The 20,562-nt window shown below is 42.0% G+C and overlaps 1 protein-coding gene across 6 annotated transcripts in view; it reads right to left on the reverse strand.

Moving 5' to 3' along the window:
• Positions 1-20,562, reverse strand: part of arap2 (ArfGAP with RhoGAP domain, ankyrin repeat and PH domain 2) — a 280,445-nt gene that overhangs the window by 82,824 nt on the left and 177,059 nt on the right. For all 6 annotated transcript variants that reach the window (XM_044020851.1, XM_044020850.1, XM_044020857.1 and 3 more), the window contains 2 exons: positions 17,722-17,842; positions 6,271-6,464 (listed from right to left, as the gene is read on the reverse strand). In XM_044020851.1, coding sequence (XP_043876786.1) covers positions 6,271-6,464; positions 17,722-17,842 — 315 coding nt within the window. The remainder of the gene's footprint in view (positions 1-6,270; positions 6,465-17,721; positions 17,843-20,562) is intronic.

Consider the following 20,562-nt stretch of genomic DNA (forward strand, 5'->3'; position numbering starts at 1 on the left):
ATTACAGTACAGTGCTGTACAGAATATACACAGTGGAGTTTTGTTGACGCTTCTATCCTTTATTACAGTAATATTAGCTTCTTTGGGTTCTGGATGTCTACCTCTACTTGCTGACTCAGTTTCCAATGTACTTTTGCATTTACGTTCTATAAAGACACAACATTTCCCACCACCCTCAAGCATAATCCATTTTTGATGGATTTGTAAATAGGGGACGGGACGATGTTTATCTGATCGATAACCAATACCGATATCATGTATCGTATCGGCTCATCCCTACTTGTAAACAGCACGATGGTCACCAGAGGAAAAATCCCAACGGTTTTAGTGAAGCGTTATTATTTTGTGCCACATGTGGCCCTCCAAACAATATCAAGTTGTAACGAGTCATTTCTTTGTTTTTATTTTTAACTTAACAGATTCATTTTGCATCATAACTATGTTGGGTTTTTTTTATTGCTGCATATTAAAACGAGCACTTATATATTTTGAAATTATCCAATCCAACTTTATTTGCAAAGCACAAAACAAACACAGTGGACCAAAGTGCTGTACAGAATAATGGATAAATGGACAGAAAAGCTCACACGAGGCAAGCGTACATATAAAAAAAAAGGAATTATTACGGCATATTGATAAGTAATTTTGAGCTTGCAACCAAGAAAGTTGGGCTTATTTTTTTTTTATTTGAGTTTGAGACCCCTAGTTTAGCTCCAAACACTGGTAAAAGTGGCACGATATTCAAATATTCAAATATTGGCTTTTCTATCTAAGCTAAACCACAATTGTGAATATTATACCTGCTCAATAATAAGGGTATGGTTTGCTGCCTCCAAGTAAAAGGAAATGCAGTCAATGCATACCGAATGTTAGCAACAGTATTTTAAAATGACTCTTTGAGCTGTGTCAGGAATGATTAAAGAAGGAAGAGAGGGGGCCTGCTGAGTCACAAATTCAACAAAATGGCCCTGCAGTCGTCGGCTGCTGCTAACCGTTGCAAAGACGATCTTGCGAAGAGCAAATGAGAAAGAAATTTAATTAAAGCAGAGATTAATTAAATCCTCAGTCTCCCATTTGTTGTATACTTAATACCTTTCCAACAGAGAAGGCTGCACTTCCAAGTGTCACTTTTGCCTTAGCACGGACGAAAGAAAAGGGGAAATAGAGAGAAGAAAAATATCTAGTAAGCATTTCCACTCCCCCCCCATTCAGCCTATGAGAAGCCCAAGCCTGTGGGACGATGGTTTACATACAAGATGACAGCAAGAAATATGGCCGTCCAACAAACAATCAATCAGCCGCCGCGGTGAAGACAAACCAGATAACACCTGTGATGTATGAGATGATACCGCATGAAACAAGTTGCTCCGGTTGTAGCGATCAGCCTATGCAGCCGATGGCAGGCTGATCATTCTCGGAGCAAATGCGTCTCTGTGACACACTCTGTGCTCCGTCTGTCTTTCTTTACCTTTGTGTTTAAATGGCCTTAAACACAGCTCCATCACAAGGCATACAGTGCGTGAGAAATGGGGTGGGGGGGCGGTAAAGGAGGAGCTGGGAGGATGATGTTTCCAATAGCTCGTTCATCACGTTAGATTAAATACTCCACTCCGCTGAACTTGAACGGGGCAACGCTCCACCTCCCTCTTGCTCTCAATCACTCTCCTCTTCTTATAAACTACCAACGCTCATTCCTCACTCATGCGACCCTTGCACTGACGCGCTCCCGCCGTCCCGATCCTCTACATCTCTCCACTGGTCTGGTCTCTCAGTTCATTCCTTCCTCATGCACAGCTGCACGTCGTGGATGGAGGACGTGAAAACGCGCTGACAAGCAGCGATAACCCGAAAGAGAATTCTAATGAAGATGTTTGTTCACCTGAATGAAGGCAATAATGAACGGTAAACAACAAATCTACAGGAGTGAGCAATGAGAAAAGGAGAGCCAAGGAGGGATAGAAATGAGCTTTTGTCACATGTGCTCACAAATACGTACGAGGCAAGTAAAGGAAATAAATATTAGTATAACTGCAATTAGGTGTCTTTCCATCTTGGATTGGTCGTCTTGCTGCTGCAGCCAAAAAAAAGTAGCATGAGCATCTCTCCTGTGTTTCACAGCTTAAAAAAAACAACACACGTAAGAAAAAGAGTGATAATGAATGAAAAACAAATTACTACAGGCTACTTATTTATCTGACACTTTAATCCCCCAAGATTCCCAAACCTTTGTCGCCTGTGTTGCAAATTGAGGTACTAAAAGTGTTATTATCTAGCGTGACAACCAGGTCTAAAGTAAATGAACGGTTAGGATTTATTAAGCGGTGTCCCAAAAGTTGCCAAAATTTATGGCCGTAAAACACCGAGTCAGAAGTCGTTCTATGTCCCAATGTCAGCTGGGAAAAGTATCCTGGATAGATGGCATATTTTTAGACCATTGATCAGAAAAGGAAATGCTGAAATCCATCTTTTAGAAGCTTTAAACCCTTCTAAAACATTAAGGTCCAGTGTGTAACATTTAGGAGGGTATATATTTATATATATTTATACATATATATACATATATATATGAAATTCAAATAGTATTGTTTGCATAGATCTAAAATATGCTTGAATTTAATAAAATATTTGCTGTTACATCTTGTAACAAACCAGCCAGACCATGCATTTCAAAATAAGGAACTCGCTACAGAAACCTTTTTCAAAAAGTCCTGGAAATATCTCCGTCCACATGGAACCCCCCCAAATGACTCAAAACACTGCAGCTTTCCAAAAAGGAAATGCACAATTCTGCTGCATGAGTGAGATCCATCTCACTGTATTTACTGCGGGCGGAGAGTTGGCCACGCGCGCACGCGGCGCACATACGCTGAGTCACAGCCATGCGGACGGCCCCTGACATCCATTCCGGTATGCGACGGCCGACCATAGCTCATTGACACACATGGAAACATTTTATGAGAATGTTATGAAAGTTGTTTTTAAAAACCAGATAGTGTAAAAAAAACTTAACAAATGCCTTTTAAAGCCAAACGGATCCATGTGACTCTCTCGGTCGCCCCGGCAACATTCCCTTTCTGCACACGGGAAGTGATTTGTTTTCCATGAAGACAGACGGTCACGGAAGCCGCAGCAACCAAGTGAAGCGAGACGGCTCCAAACGGGTCGGAGTACGACTGAAAGCGCAAAGAAGCAGCGAGGAAAAGTTTGACAAGTGAATTGTACTGCTCCAAAACATGGCCACTCAGCAGTTTGTTTGGATTAATGCTTCTTGCCCCTGCCCACCTCTGCACTGCTGCTACTGTATATACACACAAACACTCCCTCCGTCAGGTCTGATATTGCTTGACAGAGCTCATTTTCAGATGATGGACACAGCAAAAAAAAAAAAGAAAAAGAAAACTGCAGGTTTAAGTTTGAATGTCATTTAGTAAACTTTCTCTTATTGCAATTTAGGACTTGGTATCTGAAGCAGGGGTGGTCTATTCAAATTTCAGAAGGTCCTCTCACACAAATTAGCCTCATAGAAAAATCGGCTCATTAAAATAGCTTAAATATCGCGTTAAAAAAAGAAACAAGGAACATAATTAAAACTTCTGAAAGGTTACCATAACTGCATAAATATTCACTGATTAAACTGATAATAGTTACAGAATTTTCTTTGAAGTTTCTTAAAAAACAAACCAAAAAAAAAAAACAAGTGCACATTTAAGCCTTTGCCAAAATAAGATGCTTCACTCCTGCTATTATGTATTCACTCATTAAATGAAAAGATTCAGTCATAGCGAGTATAAATGGAGGAGGATTGGCCTGAGGTCACATTAGCCGAGTGTCAGTCATCCCTCAAGGCTCCCATTCAACGTGAGAAGAAGTGGAAACTGTTGTAAACAGTGTTCCAACAATATTTTGGACCTGGTGCATTTGTCAATTAGGAGTCATGTCATTTACCGTCCGCGTGTTGCTTCTCCCTCCACGTCTTGCTGTTCTGGGCCTTCACAAAACGACGCGAACGGACAAGGCGCTGCATTCGGAGGATCCTCGCATGCTAATAACATTGTGACACCTGTCTGCTTCTGACAGCTCACATCCAGTCGGACGAAATTGCAGTTGTTCAGGGACAATTGTGGGTTTCAGCTCACGTCCGCAAACCGCTGACAGCCATCGATCGCTGCCGCACCCGTGTATGGACAGTCAGTACTTAACTTTATAAATGTAAGCAGGCAACACACACACACACACACACACACACAGACAAGTCAGAGTGCAACTCTCTGTTTTTTTCCACCCTCTCTCATCAATCTTCTGTGTCTTTTGCAGCAATTGTAATAATAACTGCGAAGTGCCACTCAAAAGGAATTAGGGAAAACAAAGAGCAGGCCACGTTTCCGAAAACAATAAGGAGAATTACATTACTGCATATTACTACAATCCATCTGCGGCATATTAAAAACATGTCCACAGTTTGACACACATATCCTCCAAAGAGCCATCAGCTGTCACTCATGTCTGTCACGTCAGGATAGATGTTACAGCTAATGGAGATGCTCAAACTAATCTCAGTACAAGCAATTCACAGAACATATACCTCCTGCTATATCTTACAACACACTTTGAATGCAATGGTGTAAAGTGTTGACGAACAGCATTTCGAGTCCAAGCGCCGCATGTGTCAGAGGTTGAGAAACATCCAGCTTTCCATGTAGCAATGCAAGTACCGCCACAGTGTCGCCAGATGGAAAATACAGAATTGTCATACTGTGACTTCAAGATGATCCTCGTTTGACAAATGTTATCGAACACACTGCAGCAACTTGCAAAAGTGCCCGGATACTATATTTAATAGCAAAACTAAGCTATTAACAATTTGAATAGAAGGCAACGGTTCATTGCTTCACACAGCAGTCACATCTGATCTTACCTTCAAAATGAAGGCCAAAAGTGCCACTGATGTTTACGAAAGGGACGCAACTCAGTAAAAACAGCCTACAATATCTTTCACATGAATATTCCCAGTCAAACTACTCCCAAAGTATATACATTAAGGCGATTAACACCTGCTGCAAACACACAGAAGAGCACAAAGACAATAATGCCAACCATACTGAAGAATAATTTCACTGCATAAATTACTTAATGGTTCAATTTAAACTAAAACAAATGCTGTTTTTACCATTCGCAACTAGCAGCAGTTGCTCCAAAGTGGTGAAGCAGTGATTGATTGACAGCTATGTTAATGTTGTTGGTTAGTTGCTCTCCAAATATTCACGGACTAGCACAAACCATTCACTTTTCCTTATTGAACTCGGACAAACTTAACTTGGACATGCTTGTTCTCCCTGTTGCGGGATATAAAAGAGCATCACATCACTATCACTTTAGCAACTGTAGCATCTCTTGCTACATAGCGGGGACGACAGACACTGCTCTGCTAACCGCCAAATTACCGCTACGTCCAGCAGTAAGCATTAGGCCCGCCCCCCCCCCCTTCAAGCACTGCTCTTTGAGAGTAATGGAGCCAAATGCTAGCTAACAGGGCCTGGGAAATACTTTTGCAGCTACTGGAGTGTAACGTGGAATCAAGTGTGTATGTTAATGAATCCTCATTTTTTTAGTATGAATGGAATGACAGACACAGAACACGGACTGTAGGACACAGGCTAACCCGCCACTTTAAGTACCCCGATACCATACGCAGAGGAAAGCCATGTACGCACATGCAGAACATGCAAACTGCACACAGGCATGAAAGGCCATGGTTGACCATGGTGGAACCTATATTCCGTGAGGCACCAGTGTTGTCCATCCATGTACAACCACAGCAAAAGTCTCAAATAAAAAGACAATTTCGGATTTCTCTGACGCTTCATAATCCATCAGCACTTGTGTAGTTTGTTAAATGCTTAAATTAAATGTTAAATTGGGATCGATGTAGTATTTAAAGTACATGATCTGGACTTGTATGGCTGTGCTTTGTTGTCTTGTTAATGAAGTTGCTCCAATACCTTGGTAACAAACAGCTATTCCTTCGTGCTACCATCTGGTTGTCGGCATCAAAAATACAGAGTACTGCATCTCAATAAACCCCAGAAGTATTGTCACACATATAAGCCTATATTTACTTTGTGCACCGCACATGTATGAACACCTCATCCCTTTTTTATGATCGCTGCCTCATCTCCTTCAAATAGGCTCTGATTATTATCTTCCCTTTTTTTTTTTCAAACAGGAAGCTGTCATCCTGTAGAGAGGAAGTCCCAGTGGTGTTGGATGTACCTGTTCTGTTTTGCAGAGCCTGACTTTACTCCCCGCCAGGGACACCAGCACTCTGCCTTTGTAACCGCGCAGTTCCAGCAAACCTCGCTTGTTTGTGGAGGAAGCGTAGAGGAGGCTGTCGGAAGGCTTCTGGGAGCCGGAGGCAGGGGGGTGCAAGGCTGACTGAAGAGTTTCCATCCACTCCTGGCGCTCCCCTGTGGACACGTGTGTGAGGGAGAGACAGAGACAAAGAAGAGGGGTACATGGTGAATGCTATTTCAGCTGTGACTGTATCAAAGAGATTAAACAGCGGGAAAGAAAACAAGTTGGTCAACAACCAACCAGGCCCGCCATCTAAAACTTCCTCTCTACGTACGTTAACTGCCAATGTCAGTCTACGGCTTCAAAGAGTGTGAATTCACCAGAATTGGCTGCATTTAAGATACAATACAATTATAAAACAGTGTGTTATCCCACGTGATGTACCACAGAATCCTTTTTGTGCGATTCCGGTTCTTTCAATTTGTTGTGCAGGTGACGTGATTTTGCCGTAAAAAAGAAGAGAGGAGGAGGGGCTATATCTTATACCTTGTGTCGTAGAGCGCAAGGTGTTTTCATTTGTTGTCTTGCACATATTTAATAGTATTTAATCGTCATTATTTGCTTATCTTCTTTCTACTTTTCTACCTTGCTGTGATTGTTGGCTGCTGCAAATTAATCTGGGATGAATAAAGGATTATCTTAACCACACACCGCAACGTGATATTGGGACTATTTCTCCAAATCTTTGATTCAATTTGATTCCCGATGTATTTTTCTCTCTTTTAGCACAGATGGGTCTGCCATTTTTAGACTTGTCTACTTTAGTTTAGGATCATCGGTTTGATGTCATAATTTTAATTTTTAATTCCCATTTTGATTGCCTACAATGGTGTCATGGAGTGACACAAATGTCCACCTTTTGTTTGCAATGTACTACACTAATTATTGTCAAAATTTAAATAAATTATTAACCATATGAATCTAACAATAAATAGGGATAGTTATCACTGCAGTGCCAATTGAATTTTGAGGACGGAGTCTTTTTGGTAGTTACGCTTACGTCTGTATGATGCATGTGGAGATAGTTTACACACACACACACGGTTTTCTTGTCAACAACGTTTGCTCGCGGGGAACGCAAAATATTTCCACACCAGGGATTTTAGAGAAGCAGGAGGGGGTTTGAGTTCGGTCACGATGGTTACTTTTAGTTGGCAGCGGCTTAGGGGTTAGCAGGAGGAGGTAACACTGTCCCCCTCTGGCACACGTGCAGGACATCGCCTCGACTCCGCCTTTGCTTTCGAAGGTCAAGATTGTGACGTAGTTTCGATCAATATTTGAATTACAATCGGGATCATGACACCCCTAATTGTTAAAGTCTTGATGCTAATCAATAGCTGTGACAATGCATCACATAGAATATGTCTATATTTCAGCTTGGGATACTTGCAAAAAATCAATTGAATTGAAGGGTGTGCCTATAAAATAGCTGTCACATATATATATATATATATATATATATATATATATATATATACATATATACAGTATATATATATATACATATATACATATATATATACATAGTATATACATACATATACAGTATATCGCTTTGCACTGTGGAAAAGAACAACAAAGCTTGAGAGGTCAGCTGCACCTATGGTTACTAAGCTCTGACAGGACAATCTCTGCTCAAGTGGGGAAATTTAGCAAACTGTCCTTTGCCATTATCTTCACAGTTCCCACAGCAGCACCCTCTGTGGGAACTGTTCACAGTATGAAACGGAAACAGATCAAGAAAGAAAGACAAAAAAAAAAAAGGCAAAGAGCATCAAGTAAAAGATTGCAAACAGACATGAAAAGTTAGATGAACTTGATCTGAGAACAAGGCATCGTTTTAAATACACACTTGAACCTCGCGATCAGCTCATCATCTGATAAACTAAAAAAGCAACTTCTCTGACAGATTGACAGACACTGCTGGTGAAACGCACAAACCGACAAAGTCAGAACAAGCGCAAACATTTTGTAGAGCATCACGCCTCCATGATTTACAGGAAATGTATTTTTGGACAACAACGAATTTGAATGATCCACAGGACTTGAGGGTCCTGATGTGTTTTCTTTTAAGTGTCTAGGTTGGAATAAAAGTCTTTACACCGAGTATTCACATCTTAAGCTTATGCTTAATTAAGTGTGTAGCAATTCTTTGTCAAAACAAAATAATGTGCTGCAAAAGGAAGCAGCTGGAAATATTTGTATTTATTTTAGGCAAACCAAAATGTTGGAGGTGAAGAATTTAAAATGTTTTTTTTGGATTGGGTAATTACTGATCCCCCTGACGACATTTTTTTGTCTTTTCATCCTTTTCTAAAGAGCAAGGCCACAGACAGACGGACTTTGAAGGCACCACTTCACATCCCCCTCCTTCGATTCCACATGGGTAACTTCCAAGGTCTAAAAGTCACGCTCAGTCTCCAGTTTATTAGGAACTCCTAATCACTTCTTCAGTCCGTCCTTCATGATAGCTCATCACTCCCATCATTAATCAATTGGTTAATGAATGTCCTACCCTGCTGGCCAGTGGTTTTAATAAGAAATAAAATATATGTAAAATCCAAAAAATAATTACGATAAAAGAAGACATGCTTTGTACTGTATAACAATTATAACAATGCACTGTGTGAATCATCATTTAAGTGACTTTTCTTTTTGCTTTTACAATGATTGGGAGTTGAATATCTGGATTATTATTATTGGTTGTCACACTTCACGCTGCAAAGTGAAGGGACACGTCTTAGTGGCTCTTTTCGACCACGGGCGCTGGTTAATTGGAGGCTCGCCACGCCGTTATCTCTCTGTTCAGGTCTTGCCAGTTGGTCCACTCTTGGTCATAATTATCCTCAGGTCTATTTGGGTCAGGTACGACTGTCTTCAATTCTCTTTTTTCCTCCCCTCCTTCTTTCATTATACATTTTTGCAATGGTTCAGACAAGGTCATTAGAGGTTGAAAAGGCTTAATTAGGAGTTTCCCACTCATTGGATTTTTTTTTTTTCCTCCTTCCTGTCTGCGCTGACAGAGCCATCTCTGCGATTCCGTTACTTCCACAGTGACATGCTGCTGTGGACTCACCCCACTTCCCTTCAGGAGAGTAACGGGGGAGGAAGGGGGAATTCCGGTGAGCTGTCAATCACTCTGCAGCCACTGTACAACCTGATATTGCTGGAAAATGTACCTTAATCAACCTCTCGCCTGTAACTCCATGACCTTCTTTGACCTGTTCTACAAACAAATCTGCCATCAGCTCGACTTCTGAAGAAAAAGTCCCTCCTCTCTTGGCATCCCATTACTACCCTCTACCCCCTGAGCTCCCAAATACTGTATCCGCTGCCTGCCTGGTCCCAAACTGAGCTCTGGTCTCTCTGCCCCCCAGATTCATATGAATTCACAAAGAGCTTGTATGAATAATGAAATGCCTACTCAATTATTGACTGCTCTTTACATCACGAGGCTTTACTGTTTCGTTCCCACCCTGTTTTTCTGACTTCCATTACCTGCCCCGCGCTCACTTATTTGCCTGTTCTTTTATTCAGGGTCGGTTCGATCCCTCTCCGACTCTCATCACTCGCTCGCTCTTTTTCTCTCTCCAATCTCTGTTGCATGCAGGCTGCCAGTCTGAGCATGGGAGGGAGCAGGTTGAGAGGAACTTCACACAAGAAAGTAGACAGTATTGTGCCCATACGCCTGTGTGGGCATCTGACTCGTGCCAGAATTTGCCTCGTATAAATTTATATTTGTGCACACGGTCTGGCACAAAAACACACAAGCTCCAAAGGAGTTCACATCGTTTGCAAACGTGTTCTCACCTCTGCATGCAGACTAAAAAAAAAACCTCTTAAAGCTGCAGTGCGTACATTTTAGTTTAGTTTTGTTGGTACTTTTACTTGCTTACATTTACGGACATTTATTTATTATTTGTGTGCTTCATCCTTCAGGGGTGTCAAACTCATTGTAAGTCAGGGGCCACAAACAGTGCAGTCTGATCTCCAGTGGGCCAGATGAGTAAAATAATAGCACAACAACCTACACGTAAACAACAAGAACTCCACTCTTTTCGCAAAACATAATGTGTAAAAGCCGAAAATGTTATGCTTAAGTCTACCATTTACACATCACAACAGGTATCTGGAACTAAAGATTCTAGCATTTCACACGATCTAGATTTTATTTTACTATGTAGTATTCCTGAAACTAAAGTGGGAGCTAATAGTTTCAGGAATTACTGTGTGTATAACTAGTAGTATAGTATAGTTGATTATCTTCAAAGTAGTTCCTGCTCTGCCTCTGGAGGACAGTGGTCGGGGGAAGCGCTGGGGAGGTATTACCTCCAGGGCTGGAGCTGTGGCTACTCCAGGTTAACACCCTTACTTTTACGGATAGGGGATGACCAGGCGGACCACTCAGGGGATCTGGAAGAATCTGAGTAGAGCTGCAACTAACGATTAATATCATAATGTCGATTACAGCTCTAAATCTGAGCATTTATTTCTCTAACAGTAGTTTACACAAATTCATCTTGCGGGCCAGACCTTGGACCTTCTGGTGGGCCGGTTCTGGGCCGCGGGGCCGTACGTTTGACACCCCGTTTGCAGCCAAGTGCACAAGTGTTACTTTAGCGTGTACTGTAAGTGTTCGTCGCAGAGCTGATATCAGCACTGTGTGAACTCATTTAACAACGGCTTAAATGTACAGTAACAGACATGTGTTTACATTTAAAAGATAATGTATAAAACGAGGCTACTGTATATGCTTCTGGTTGAAAAAATAAAATCCCATCGTGAAGCTTGAAGACTGGACGACATCAACAGTCAACCACACTGGTGTCCGCTCATATGTGCCGTTTACAATATTAACACTTGTTTGGAGAAGACCTGAAACTAACGACTGAGACTGATGGTATAAATCAATATTGGGCTATTCTGTCATAGAGAGGTCTTTGCAAACAGCAATGGCTGTTCAATAAGTCCTTTCATCTTGGGCCGGAGCCTGAAGACTAGGTGGTCACCAATTTAAATGCAGTCCATCAGAGAAATACAGCATATCTATACAAAGCCATGTATTTCAAAGTTAAATGCACTTTCCATGAAGTGAGAGTACAGCAGATGAGGGCCAGGTCCACTCAGAGGTCAACAAAGGTCAACAGAGGTCTCCATCAACAGGAATAGTAAAAAACAAAAAGCAGAGGACTTGTTTTGTCTCATGTCTGTTTAAGCGCATTCAGAAAAAAATCAAACCTCTTGTGCTAAAACTGTTGGAATCGCATTCACTAAAAGAAAAAAAAGAAGAAGAAATTCACGTCCAGCTTTAGGAGCCTTTGACTTAAACATCATTCAGTCCACATGCTTTCGCTTCCAACGTCCCCAGATATGTGATTTTGGCTCACTTCTGTCTCCAGAAAGCAGTGTTCGGTGAAAATGATTTGATAACCCTGATGCACCAACATCCATGATCAAGCAATTGACTGCTTAACGGTCACATGTTTGTTTCAAGAGACGACAGGGACAGAAATAGTATAACTAATCAATGGCAGCGACACAACTCCAAACTTGCTAATGCTGCTTAATGTTTTCTAATTATCAAGCTTCTGGTCCGTGAAAATAGGCCAGTGTTTACGAACATGTGAAAAATGGCAGTTGAAATATGTTCTGCAGTTTATACAACTCGACTCCCACTCTGTATCCTCCTGACTTAATATTTTGTCAGCGTTTTCTCTCTTGGCCTGTTCCCAACCATTTTATTTTCTTCCTTTACAGCTTTTTTTCCACTTTAACTCCGTTTCCTGTCATCTCAGACAAAATCCGAGATGTGTTACAAGCAGGTTTGTGGAAAGGGCAACGGCGGAATACAAATCATCAACACTTCTTTTCACAATTAATTCCAACTTCTTTCTCGCAGCGTGTTCATCCGCACCTCCCAAACACCTCTCTCCCTCGCTCCGTGTCCCGACCGTTTCCCATCACTCTCTTCCTGCCAAACTCTCCTTGCCTCTTGCTTTCTTCTCCCCACCGTCTTGCCACTCCCCACCACATCACTCCCTTCTTCTCCTCTCTTCTCCCCTTGCCCACCTTCCGCCTTCCTTCCATCTCTCCTCGCTCAAGCTGACAGGACCTGAGGGAAGAGGCCACCTGCAGACCAAGTGGAGAATCAGCCGACAGCTGTGTGCACACACTCTCTCCGGTGGCCTTCAATTATTCACTCACTTCTCCCTCCTCCTCTCCATCCTCACTCTGCCCTGTTCATCTCTCCCTGCTGTCTCTGCCGTTACCTCTCTGTTGCTTTTTTGCACTTGTCTCGCTCTATCATTCCTGTTCTTCCCATCGCTTTTTTAATCCCTTCCTTTCCACGTTGCTCCGATAGCGTCTTCCTTTAACCTTCCCGGATGGCCCCTAGAGCTCTCCCACACTCTTCTGACCATCACTCCATCACCCTCTCCCCCCCTCATACACACACACAAACACACCCACCCCTGGAGCATCAGGCCTGCAGCTCCTTAACTGCACTTCACTATCCTACTCCCTCCTCGTTGCCTCCGTCTCCTCATGTCTCCCTCTTCCTCGTGCGCTTCCCCAAAGATTGATGACTCTCCACCACAAGGCAAGTGGGCCTGTTTAAAGTTGCATGAGGTGATGAGGTTCAAGTTTTCTCCTCCTCCTTCTATCTTCAGCCCTCAGCCACCCACTGATCCCAGGCGAGATCAGAGACCACCTCTGAATCTCACAGCCCAGCTCTTGTCAAGACAGCTGAGTGTGACGTATGATGATCAAGCCATGGACAGGGTGATGAATGATAACTGCTGAAGATCCACAGAACTCAAAAAACGTCCGCCATCAATATGACGATGTGTTGAGTTGTCGGGGAGAGAGAGCGAGAGACGAGCTGGTGTTGAGTGTGGCGAGAGAGAAAAAAAAGTGCTAATGGCAAATTGGTTGTTCAGCTACATTTAATCAACTGATGGTGATGCACAGTCCTATTAAAAGGACATATGATGAAATATTTCAGCAGGGTAAAGAACATTATTAAATATATTCATTTAATTATGCTACAAACCCCATTTGCAAAGAAGCCACCAATAATATACTCCCCCAGGGCTCGGTGTTCACGCACATTCAGAACATTTTCACAATATCATGTACTATAAATGGTGAAAGACCTAAATTCTTGGCAATGTTGTCCTGAGAAGCGTCGCATTCAAACTCCCACAAAGATTGGCACAACGCAGTGAGCCCAAAACCCATCCTTGCTTACACAATCCAAGCCTTCAGTCAACCTACAAATGGTGGAACCTTCCAGAACAGTTACGTGTCCAACTTTTTTTTTTAGTCTTACAAGCTGTCCCAACGTCTTGACAGCGTATTGCAAGATTTGCATTTTCAAAATCCACCGCTTTATCCAGCACATAAGGGTCACAGGGCTGTTGGTGCCAACCGGGGTTCCCAGACCGGGAAGCGAACCGTCTAGCTGTGAGGCGACAGTGATTGAAACGGGCGTCTTTTCAAAGTACAATCAAACCACAAGTAGACAATCAAATTAGGTTTTCATGTAAATGGGTTGTATAGGAGAACACCTGCACACTACACCTGCTTATTATTCTTTCAGTCAATCATGTTGTGGCAGACGGACAGTTATGAAAGTCATTATCTCCAGAGATTTGTGACAAAGAAAGGTGTATCTGTTAATTATAATGTTTTTCAGTAATGGGTTGTTGTTTTTTTAAAGACGTAAATGGCAGTTCTGTGAACAGAAGTGTTTCAGGTTAGATAACTACAGTTAAGTTAGTCCAGCTTGAGTTTGTAATTTGGCTGCAACAGAGGAAATGAGTTCAGGAGTTCAAAGCCTGGGCAAAAAATTAAATGAAATGGCATCTGTTCGGAATGATGAGCTCAAATGACAGAGAAAAACTGTTAAATGAGAGAAAATAATTATGCGAGAGGAATGAAAGTGAGAAGAATCAACTTGCTACACTCATTTTGACTAGCGGCTACACAGCGAGGAGTCTACAGACACCCAACTCTACAAACATCAAGGTAAACAGACAACAACAAAAAAGTGTTGCAGTTCAGGTAGAGTTGAAATATATTCTCTATACATTTTTGTCTTACCAAACTTTGTAAGGTGCACAGTGTGATCCCCGACACTCCTCGTCTTAATAATGTGTGTGTGTGGGTCACTGGGTCAAACAAAGTCGTGTGTTGATGGATGCTGGAAGCAGAGAAACTGAGACTGTGCTGAGATTTAGTCTCTATCAATGAAGGATGGGCTGCAGCTTCCTGTTGGGCCATAAAAAGTACTGCAGGAGGGCCACGAGGGGTCATAGCAATAAATAAATCCCAACGACTTTTGATTTTCATGTGTTGTAAATGAGTACAAAATATTTCTTATTCGTTTAAAGAATAGCTTTGCATTGTTTTGTATCCTAGGCCTGATTCAAAGTTATTTCTATCAGTTAACAAAATAAGTAATTAAAATAGAAATACTGGATGTTATAGTCTTCTGTGCACCATGATTTAAGGATTTGTTGGGCCGGAAAAGATATTTCACAATGGGCCCAACAAAAAAAAGACTGAAAACTATGATAATGGGTTTGTTTAAATTATTGTTTTTGGCCTTGCAGTTGCATAACCTCATCAAGAGGGGTTGACACCGCCCCCATGACACATGATAACTTTTATAAATTGCTAACATCACACAACCTCAAATGACAGGCTACATCTGAATATTAACGATTAATCATGAAAGCCTTTATGAATTTGTGAAAAAAAAAGAATAAATAATCAAATAGTGAGTAGTAGTGGTAGCTGAAGCTTTTGACCGTTAATAGCCTCGCTAAAGACCAATCCAGCCACGTCTGGATTATTTTTCTGCATCCATTATTCCTTTAATAACCATTTCAGTGCTGGCGTACAATAAATTATTCAAAGTAATGTCATAAGTCCGGTCTGATGTATTATTGTCACATCTATTTTTTAACTAAGCATTGATGAATGCACATCCCGTACAGTTTTTCATCAAGTGCAATAAGTTGATGCTCAGTGCCAGTGATGGGTGGGTCAAATATTGATGATTCTATTCCTGGCACGGCAGATGTCAATATGTCAATAACTTGCATTGAGGTCTCCGTGCTCTTGTCGATACACAGCTCTGAGTCCAGTCTGTTCTCAACTGTTCACACAATGAGTCAAAAGGCACTCATCGCAGTCATCATGCAAAATTCAATTTCTCCAATTTCGCTCATTCACACGAATCAAAGTGTGGCCGGTCTCTGACCTCCCAGATATGGACCTTGATTAGTAAACGAGGAGCTTGATCTCAGCGGCCTAATGGGCTGCCATCAAACAGGCAGGAGGTAAGGAGTGGAGAGATTCTCTTTCCTCCCTCATTAAGGCCGACGCAGACAAAGCTTCCAGCTGAAAGACAATAAGCAATGACGACTCCGACTCCCTTCTGTCTGACAGGGGGATGAGGAGAGGAAGGAGGAAGGAGATAATTAAAAAGGACAGTTCTTGAGATCTGAGAGTTTCTTCATTTACTCTAACCTTACAGATAGACTTCATATCAAAGGTTTTAGGCCATCCGTGCCAGTGACATTCCCCTGAGCTCCCTATAGCATCACATTCAAAGAGAATGTATAGCGTGTAAACAAATGTTTTTTCTTTAGATTTGCTTTTTCTGATTGAGATTGCATTTAGCTTTGTATTACTACAATAGTGGTAGTATTTCTGAAAGATTGTGCTCCCCAACATCAGTTTCCCCTGAGTCGAGAAAAATCTCCATTCCATATTTTGTTACGTGCCCACCAGTGACACTTGGCCCGAGCATTGGTCAGAGACCCAGAATGTAAACAGTGTCCGCCATCTTTGCTAACAGTTACGCTAACAGGACTAAGTGTCACCGGTGGACACGTAAGAAAAAAGCACAATTTTCAAAAATACTACCCCTATTCTAGTAATACAAAGCTAGACAGAACCAGACTATAAGTTACAAAGCTTTAGAGAAAGACTGGAGTAAAAAAAATGACTCCTAATAAATGGTTAAGCCAAATATAAAAAGTTTAGGAGTGGAATGGACGTGACAACACAGAAAAAGAATGCCTCTGAATACCGCTGACACTGTAATTGAATTTTGCTTACGTTCAAGAGAGCAAAGCTTGCCAGTTACAGGTAGTGTAACATTTAAAATGATGCATTAGCAGAAATTAAATACAAAACCACAGGTATGGCTACGGTACGGCCCATTTTTTATAGCCCACATCTCCAGTTTTCTAATCTATTATTTATGGCAAACACCGCCCCCTGCTGGTAAGGAGTTGTGCTCTGAGCCCAGGGTTCGCATCCTGGCCATGACAGGCAGGTGCATGCATTCACCACTTATTATGTAATCCTTTCATCTGACTCCAGATGTTTTTTTTTCTTTCATTTGTTCACTCCTGTGCGGCTTAGATTTGGTTACGTTGCCATTTAAAAACGATGAAAATAAAATTGTTGTAAAACAGTGCACTTGTATGTAACTTTTACCCCGGGAATCTTCTCATTACCAAATATGACCCTCTTTAAAAAAAGATTGGAAACCCCTGACCTAAAAGTATGTTAGTATAGGCGTATCATGTTTTTGTAGCCTTTGAAACACGCTGCGTTCCATTTACGTCAAAACTCTGAAGTTGGAACAGAGAGCGAGGTCATCCCCGAGTTCACTGCGTTCCAGATGAGAAGTCAGAAACCCAAGCGTATGCAGGGCAAGCCACTGACGGAACCCATTGGAAGAAGTCAATAACACATTACATGGTGTATTTTGTGCACCCAAACGGCGTCGTTTCCGAGTTGGAAATCGAAGTTCCAACCACAAGTCTTATAGATGCACTTTGGGGCAAGGGCTTTGCTTTACAGAGGCATCTTGTGCCCACATGTTTCTACAGCGGGCTTAATGGATGTACATTTCACTTACTATGCAAACAAAGAAGAGCAGCTACGCCTAATTAAATCTGATGCATAAACCTATGCAGTTGGAAACAGAGGAAACACTAGGACTGGCAGGGCAGTGTCTCACCATTAAATGTCATTCTCACACAATGGGATTTTAAATCACAGATGCAAGAAAGATTGTTTAACTCACTGACATCCGCCAAACTGGCAATGTCCTTTGTATGGGAGAGCAGCAGCAAAAATAAATGGCAGCGACTGAGAGAGACAAACAAGAGAGGAAGGGGGAGACGAAAGGACGGTCCTGAGGAAACAGAAGGAAGAGAGGAAGAGAAACAAGGCCAGACAGGGAATCAGATGGTCAGAGCAACTGAGGCAGACTGACAAGCAGAACGCAGATAGAAGGTTGTGTAATACTGGACAGAAGAAGGTGAATATGTCCACTTGTTGTACCTTCTCTTTCAGCCCGGAATACGAAGGTCCGAAGGGAGGTGACCACCTCAAACTTGTTGTCACCCTGTCCCCGTAACTGTCTGATAGCACTGGTCAGGATCATTCCTTTGGAATACATCTCCTGCAACAGAGAGACACATAAAGATGGATAAAAGCTGCCAACACACACTCCAAATAGATATACGAACACAAGCGAGACGCAGCTTCATGCATGACTATAATGTTATTGATGCTTAACTCTTATCATCTGCCTCCGCAGACCTTTTTCCACTGTTTTCCAGCATACTGCCGCATCAGTGGATGTGTGATTCGGAGTTGTCTCACCGTCGGCTACAATCACTTTCAATTTAAAAAGCCACTGACAGGTATCCTCAAACGAGAGCCATAACCCATCAATACGGCGTCAAATTTATTTGCTGAAATAGCTTCCCCTGTTTGCTTTCAAACAATAACTTTGATAAATGGCACAGAGCTCTTGGATGAGACGCATTTGAATCAAGGGAACTGCTGCGGGAACATAAACAGCGAACTTTCCATATGAGCTGCAGACAATTTACCAAGCAGTGCACTGATCTGATCTTTGACATTAGGGTTGAAAGCGACATAAATGTTAAAACGCAGATGAAGGGTAATGATCGACCAAAATAAACCCACATTTAATTAAATGTGCCCATCGAAACCAAAAGCATAAATCACTGGGGTCATAGCTCTGTGTTAGGAGATATAATAAAACAAATCTACATGCTGAAAACAAACCTGTGAAATATTTAAAATGAGACATACACACTGTTCTGGGGATTTGGGTAAGGCACAGGAAGTGCTTGTTGGCTGAAGTGGGATTTGTCTGTGTATGTGTGTATTGTCTCATTACCCCATGTTTTCCCCCAGCAACTCTAGTGGAGGCATCCAAATAAGGAGGATGTTGCACTAGAGGCTTCATGACCCTCTTTACAGTCTCCCCTGACAATGGCAATTAAAGTACTGGGTCATTGTGGATGTGAAAAAGAGACAGTGGGGGCAAAAAAAAAAACTTAAATATTATCACTTTTAACGAAGCTGGGACTGAACTGAACAGCCACTGGATCAGTATTCAATCCATGAGGCGACAAATGTAACAGAGAAATGTCTTTAAAGTAGTTGGAAAATGCAAAGAACATCTCAGATTATAATGCTCTCGCAGTAGAGTGACTGGGGACAGTACATTATGCTTCTGCAGTGATGTGAAAATCGCTGGGTTATGATAAAAAAAAAGGCTGGGTCGTCGCAGACATTACATTATTCATGTCCATAATGTCATTATCATTGCAAAGAATTCAAAAAACAGACATGTCTCTCTTTTTTTTTTTTTTTACTTTTCTCTTTTTTCGCTCTCTGTTGCTCTTCTGCAGGCTGGAGCAGAATTTTGATTGTCTGCAAGTGAATGTCGTGTGCAATACTGTACATTTGCTCGATGTTATCTCCTCGGTCATATCCTCCAATGACACGGTGGGTGTGAAGTAAACGGAGGAAGGACGAATGGAGGGAAAAGGAGTGAACTTTTGACTCCTCTCTCACTGTTCTTAATTAAGTCCATGACCTTGTCATCCACACAGGCCTATTTCTATAGACTGCACAGCCAAAAATATAGCAGTCGGTTTGGGTGACAGAGCAGGGGTGAATGGATGGATGGATGGATGGATGGATGGATAAAAGGTTTGAATTAAAAAAAAACATGGAGAAGACAAAGTGAATGGAAGTGAGCATGGCAACATGGATGATGGACAGATGGGTAGTGAAAAGGTTTGAATTCCAAAAACCATGGCAAAGACAATATGAATGGAAGTAGCATGGAAATATAAAACGGATGGCCGGACGGAAAAATGGATGGAAGGACGGACGGATGGATGGATGGATGGTGAAAATTGTCCTCTAAAGGGAGAGATCCATGACCCTAATTTAGGTGTGCATAAAAGCCTCAGGTGAGGGCTGAAAGACAGAGAATGGAAACTGTGAGGCAAGATACACTTTTGGCAACAAAAAAAAAAAGCATGAATCCATAATCACCACCGGCCAGGAGCAGATGAAACAAAGGAAGGGAAAAAAGGGGGAGGGATGTGTGGGAAAGAGAGACATTATGAAGAAATGAAGATACCTACAAGGGTCACTGAGGGGTCCTTCTCATATTAAAGCAGGATGTTAACAGTGGCAAGAAGTGGCTCAACCTAATTACCGACAGCCAGCCTTGTGCATTCCTCTCCCCAGGAGCGTCACACTAATATCTCCCTGCCTTCTCTATCTAAATTTAGATAGAAGTTAAGAGAAGGTGAGGAAAGGAGAAACTGCATGTGTGTGTGTGTGTGTGTGTGTGCGTGCGCAGCTTTGTCGCCGCACAGTTGGTAATTATAACCCGGTACGAGTTAACGGTAATTAATTGTTTTGCTTCTAGTTTGGTGTCACGAAGGAGAGAGTTGTTTAACTGTGAGACGTGCATCTGTAAATACTGCGACGGCAGGAGCGGTCAGCGAAAAGTCGACGGATTCAAATACATCACCCACACACACACACACACACACACACTATGTTTATAGACCAATCTCAAGAGGACGGACTGCCAAGGAAGCAATGAAGCCTAACTATCTCTTTTTCTCCAATAACAGACACACCTGACTCACCTCCCCCTGCCAAAGATCTCCTCCACACTCATTTCCTCTCACTCCTCCTACCTTCACCTCCCTCCCACTGTCAGTTCTTCTCACAACCCACGTTTTCTCTCACTCTTGCTGCTCCCATATCACAATAACCTCCCATTTCTACCCTCCAAACATTTGTCAAACCATGTCATTCTGCCCGGGTGGCTCCTCG

Source organism: Solea senegalensis, linkage group LG3 (assembly GCF_019176455.1).
Source record: "Solea senegalensis isolate Sse05_10M linkage group LG3, IFAPA_SoseM_1, whole genome shotgun sequence".
NCBI classification, from domain to species: domain Eukaryota; kingdom Metazoa; phylum Chordata; class Actinopteri; order Pleuronectiformes; family Soleidae; genus Solea; species Solea senegalensis.